Source organism: Panthera onca, chromosome D1, assembly GCF_046562875.1.
Source record: "Panthera onca isolate mPanOnc1 chromosome D1, mPanOnc1 haplotype 2, whole genome shotgun sequence".
Taxonomy (NCBI): Eukaryota; Metazoa; Chordata; class Mammalia; order Carnivora; family Felidae; genus Panthera; species Panthera onca.
The window spans coordinates 7,936,119-7,942,135 of record NC_138348.1 but is presented as its reverse complement, the minus strand read 5'-3'; the positions used below and the strand labels follow the sequence as shown (position 1 = coordinate 7,942,135).

General features: G+C 56.6%; 1 protein-coding gene across 1 annotated transcript in view; it reads left to right on the top strand.

The window, feature by feature from the left end:
* Window positions 1–3,533: 3,533 nt before the first annotated feature.
* The window catches only part of STIP1 (stress induced phosphoprotein 1), a 14,058-nt gene continuing 11,574 nt past the window's right edge, over window positions 3,534–6,017 (top strand). The window contains exon 1 of the mRNA XM_060607039.3: window positions 3,534–3,659. Coding sequence (XP_060463022.3) covers window positions 3,651–3,659 — 9 coding nt within the window. The 5' untranslated portion in view covers window positions 3,534–3,650. The remainder of the gene's footprint in view (window positions 3,660–6,017) is intronic.

Genomic DNA, 6,017 nt, shown 5'->3' with positions numbered 1-6,017 from the left:
CTGGCTGGCTTCTCATCACTCCAGGTCCAAGGGGCCTTCACTACTAACCACCTGCCTCTAGGAGCTCCTTCCTTCCCTGCTTCCCTGGTTACTCTCTATCCCTTATCTTTTGCTATTTTTATAGCACTCGTCACTCTTCAGTTATCTTCATTTCTACATTTGTTCGTAACAAATGCATATAGTGCTTGCTCTTTAGGCAGGCAACGTTCTAAGTGCTTTACAAATATCAAACAATTTGGGCGCCTGGGTAGCTCAGTGGGTTGGGCATCGGGCTCTTGATTTCGGCTGACGTCACGATTCCCTGGTTCGTGGGTTCAAGCCCTGCATCAGGCTCCACCGCTCCCACCATCAGATTCTCTCTCTGCGCCTACCCCACTTGCACGCGCAGGTTCTCTCTCAAAATAAACATTTTTTTAAAAAAATCAAACAACTTGATCTTCACAACTCTGACGTTAAAACTTTTTCGGGGCTTCCAGGCGTGCATCTGACTCTTGATTTTGGCTAAGGCCGTGATCCCAGAATCATGGGACCAAGCCCCGTGTTGGGCTCCGCACTGAGCGTGGAGCCTTAAGATTCTCTCTCTCTCAAAAACAAAACACTTTTTCATCCGTATTTTAAAATAGAAGCAACGGAAACACAGGGAGGCTAAGCAGGATGCTTGAAGTCACGCAGATGAGTTGACTAGCATCTCTCTCTCCGGCTAGAAGACACCACCCACCCCAACAGAAGCCGCGTCTGTGAGGCCCTGCCTCCGGAGTAGCGTGCCGCCCGTAACAGGACCATGGAGACGTCAGTGGTGACGAGACCGGGTTATGCAGAGGGAGGAATGGGAAAGAAGCCTGGAGAACAGCTGTGGGGGGAGGCAGCAGTGGGCTCAGCAAGAGTGCGGTGGTCTGCAGACATTGCCAAGGACCAACGAAAGATCTCGTGGACGGGGGTAGTTAGCAGATGAGTTGAGAGGCCCAAAGCCTCGGAATCACCTGCCTCCTTCATGCCCCGCGTCCGAGGCACGAACAGATCCTGTTGGCTCCTCCAGAAGTTGGATTCCCAACTTTTCCCACCCCTCCTCCGCTCCCACTGTGGCCCACGGCACCGTCGCCGCTCCCCTGGAATACCGCAGTGGTCTCCTAAGAGGTCACCTACGCTGCAGCCAGAGTCCCGATCCGTCAGATCACGTCACTTTTCTGTTGGAAACGTGCTGGCATGAACACAATGGCCTCTCACCCTGGCAGGACCCGGCCCTTGCTTCCTCTTGCCCCAGCTCTCCCACTTCCTCCCTGCTCCCACCATTCTGGCCACCTCAGTACAGCTTCCACCCCAGGGCCTTTGCATGTGTTGTTGCCTCGGACTGCAAGGTTCTTCTTCAGATTTTCCATTAGACTCACTCCCTTACTTCCTCAGGCCTTTTCTCAAATATGACCTTCTCACTGAGGCTTGTGTCCTGGCCAGGTTATTAAGAATGTAACACCGTCACCCTCACCTAACACTCCTTAACCCATTCCCTGCTCCATTTTTCTCCACTACACTCAAGCAGATATGCCCTAGAAACTTTTTAGGTGCGTCTCCCTCACCAGAATCAGTGCCACAGGGGGGTGCCTGGGTGGCTCAGTGGGCTAAGCGTCTGACCGGCTCCGGGCACGATCTCACAGCTTGTGGGTTTGAGCCCCGCGTCGGGCTCTGTGCTGACAGCTCAGACAGAGCTTGGAGGCTTCTTTGGATTCTGTCTCTCTCTCCACCCCTCTCCTGCTCTCTCTCAAAAAGAAATGAAGACATTAAAAACAATTCTGGAAGGAGTGCCACAAGAACAGCGATTTTTGTCAGCTTTCTTTACCGCATTTTCTCCAGCGGACCATCGCACCTGACACATTCAAGGATATTCGATGGGTTGATGAACACCTACTATGTACCAGACCCTGTGCAAAAACAGACACACGTATGGTCCACAGTGAAAGCGAGTGAGAGTGGGCAGAAATTAGTCTACTTGTTGGAGGCGGACTGTTAAGGAACCTTGACAGCCCATCTCCGCCCTGCAGGGCGCGGGAATCAACCCGGCAGAGTTGGTGGAAGGGGGAACCCAGCAGAGGGAACCGTTTGCAGGCAGGCTCGGAGTGAAGGAGCCCACCTAGTCTAACCAACGGAGATGTCAGGGGGCGGGAGTCTGGTGCTGAAAATGGGAGGGCAGGGAAGGAGGCGGCCAAAGCAGGCCTGCCAGGTCACACAGGCCCTGACCCCCAGTCTAAAGCCTCCAAGAGTTTCAAGCCAGGGGTGTGGATCTGCAGTGACCTTGGCTGCAAGGTTAAGAACGGACCAGAGACAGCTGGGATGAAAGAGGAAGCTGTGGAGACAAGCCATTGCCATAGAGGGGACACTTGAAACCCTGGGCAGGGACGGCGCTGGGGACGGAAGGGGGGATACAAGGACACAGCAGGCCCCAAGACCCTCATCCAAGCCTTCTGCAGACCTGTCGTGCGGCTTCTTTGTTCCGTGAAGCACACGCCGGCCCAGGAGGAAAAACCAGCTTCTCTCCTCCACGCTCTAAACCCTTTGGCTGCCCCGGGTGCTCTCGCACGTTGTTGCCCTGCCTCTCGGCTGCAAAAGGCCCTCCCGGGGCCGCCACTGCCCGCCAGTAGGTGACCGAGCGCGTCACTGACGTCATTGGTCCCTCCCCCCCACCCCCCCATCCTCTAATAATGGCTCCCTTCACCGAGCGGTAAAGAAATTACTGCATGAACGGGACACCTCCCACGGCCCCGCACTGTCCGACCCGTTAACACGAGGGGATCCAGCGAGTCCCCCCGGCCTCCCCAGGGTGAGACCCCGGGTCCGTCCCACCCAAGTCCCAGCTCTTCGGTGTTTTCGACCCTTCGGCTACTAACGGCGGGATCTGGGCACGGCCCGGGAGCTCTCCCGAGGTCGACCCAGACGTCGCCCCCACCGGCCGGGACCCGGGGGCTCTGCGTCGCCGGGGAGCAGCGGGTCGCCTGGGCCGGACTCGCAGTCCACGGAGCCGGGAAGCGGCGCGGAGACCACCCCCGCTCCCCCCAGGCCGCCAGAGCCACCGCGGCAGAGAACCGCGGGGGTCCTGAGATTCCCATAAACCCCTGCAGAGGTGAAACCCCGCCTTTTGAAGGGAAGCCGTTTAAGCCTATCACCGCAGAGTGTCGGCAACTCTCCGCCCAATCGACTTTTTTTTTTTTTAACCTGAAGGAGGTTCCCTCACGGAGTCCGTCAGCCCAATGGGAGAGGTGGAAATTTCCAGAAAGAACAGGACCAATGGGCGCGGCCAGCGCGGCCACGATTGGCGGGCCAAGCGACCAATCCCCGTCGCAGAAGGGCGCCCCTCCCTCCAATCGTGGAGCCTGGGGTGGGCGGGGCTTGTCGGGAAGAGTCCAATCCGGAGGCGCGGGGGAGGCAGGGCTGAGGGCTTACTCTCAGGCGTCCAATGATAGAGAAGCAAAGATGATGGGCCAGACTTCAAGCCAATAGTAGGGAAGGATAGAAAGCCCCCTCGGGGAGCGCGACCAGTGAGCAGGCGAGGAAGGGGCGGGATCCGGGGGTCCCGGCAGCTTCTAGTAGGTTCCAGAAGGCGGCGCGTGCGGTTGGGAACGCGGAGCGGACGGAGTCGATTCAACGGGGTTCCGGGCCGGGCTATGGAGCAGGTGAAGGGGGAGGGGCGGGCCGAGGCCCCGGGGCCACTCGGGGACAGGCCGAGGCCGGGCCGCGAGTGGAGGAGCGGCGGCGGGGCGGGCGCTAATCGAGGCGGTCGGGGCGGCGGCCTGGGGCCGGGCGAGCAGCTGGGGAAGCGAGGGCGTGAGGGCCGCGGCCCACCGGGCGGGAGGTGAGCAGTGTAGCCAGGCCCGGGCCGCGGGGGGCGCGGGGTCCACTCAGCGCCCGTCGCCTGCCGGCTCGGCGAGGAGGACCGGGGGACGGCGACAGTCCGGCTCTAAGTCGGGCCCGCGGCGGGAAGAGAGGCCGTGGCTGGGCCCCGGAGGCCTCCCGGGAGGTGGCCCTGGACTGAGCCGGCGGCGGAGGGGTTGGGGTGGGGGGGTGGGTAGGGCGGTGCTGGGAGGGATGGAGGTGGGCGGGGGGCTTCGGAACCGGCGGGAGGGACCGGGTCCACACCAGGGAATGCGCCACCCGGGAGAGCGGGGATTGCCGACGGAGAAGCCACCCGGACTTGGTCACAGTTAACTTGGAGGGATGCAGGGAGCGGGGACAGAAATACACTGGAAGTAGCCAGGTAGCACATCCTACTTTCCTGCATCTGGAAAGGCCGGGATGGAAGAGCGTTGATGGAAGGTTTGAAGAGTAAGCGGGCCGATTTATCTGCCTGGTGCAGGAAAGGGACGGTGCGGCGAAAGTCCGTAGAACCAGTCCAGGTCTAGCAGCGTCTTGCAGAGAGATATGAGGCTCCTCCCGTTCTTTTTTTTTCTGTTTTGGGGTGTGTGTGTGATTCGAGAGTAGCTGAAGGCTGATCTTTCTGGAGAGTTGGTTTCTGGTTACCCAAGGAGGAATTGGTCGCTGTAGAAAATGTCGTGCAGTAGGCTGTGTAGGTTAAGCAGCCAGAAGTAAGTTATTTGTCTCGGCTCATTTTTAGGGGACCGAGTTTGCAACCGCTGCTGGTTGCTTGTTGGTGGCTTAATTGTATCCTCCGCAGGCCTGCAGGTTGTGAAAAGCCTGGAGAGATTTTATTCAGTCGGAAACTTTGTCAGTGGAAGCGTAACGATGAACCAGATCTGGAGCCTGTTTGGTAATTTAAGAAAGAGTGGAAGTGGAGGGGTTAAAAAGTTTTTGCTCACTTGGGATAGTAAAGTTGCATCTGGGATTAAACAGACTGAGGTACGGACAAGAAAATGAGTTCTGGAATGAGAAGCACATCGCTCTTCAATGGAAGGGGTTTGTCCCTCAGTTATCAAAACAGGAAAAAAAAAAAAACTTTTTAAAATCGCACCACCCGTTGTAGATAGAGTAGATGGAGCTAAAACACATACGTGGGGGCAGACAGTGAATGAACGAGTGAAGTCGGGACGGCAACTTGGTGATTGTGGTGCAGGCAGCCTGGCGGTTTACCTCTGTGTGTCAGGACCTGCTCTCCTGGGCCGGTTGGACATGCGACGCCTCTGCCTTTGGTTTTCATCTCCAGCTTGGAGATCTGGATTTCAGTTTTAGGAAATAATCCAAGGTGGAGGGATTGGAGTGTCCAGTTTTTCATGTTTTGATGTTTTAAGCTTCGCGCTTTTCAGATAAATCCCAGGGTAATTAATACACCTTTTACCCGAGACCCAGTGTAGACCTGCAACCGTGTAGCGCGTTTATTTAGCATGATGGCATTTGCCATCATGTGCCTGGTGTGCTGGTATTTTCTATCCTACTTGATCTTTTAAAGTGCTGGTCACCACCTGCAGGCTTGATTTCCTGACCTACTGCTGGTCAGCGCTCCGTGTGGAAACGGGGGTTTTGTGGGAGAGACAAGAAGTCCACGGCGCCGTTCTCAGCTGCCGCTTGATACTAGTTTTTTAAGTTTTTGCTTTCTGGTCTCCTTCCCGGGTTCGAAGGTTTTTATCCCTTGCTAGATTTGGCCCTGTTTGCCGGGCTTTTTCTTTTTCAAGGCCGCCTCTCCCACATCTCTGGTTGATGGAGGGAAGTTCCCAACTGGTTTGCCCCGAGGCTCCAGAAGTGTTTCCCTTAACACTTCTTTCTTGCATCAGTCCGTGCGGCTCACAGCTGGATGATCGATCTGGAGAGAGAATGGTGTTAGGAGAAGCCCTATAATCAGGACCACGTTCTGAACGTTGGAGAGGGTAGGGGATTAAACCACAAGTAGGTTGTTATTATCTTGCGTATCTTTTATAGTAATAATTACACGCTGCAAAGACTGACCTGGGGAGTTAGCTCTACCACGTTGTGATGGGTGACCCCACCTGGGCACGGAAATAGATTCTTCCTGATTGCGGGTAAGCATCTTGAGGCTCCCAAGAAGCCATCGCGAAGCCTTCAGGTCGCTCGCTGGGGGGCCT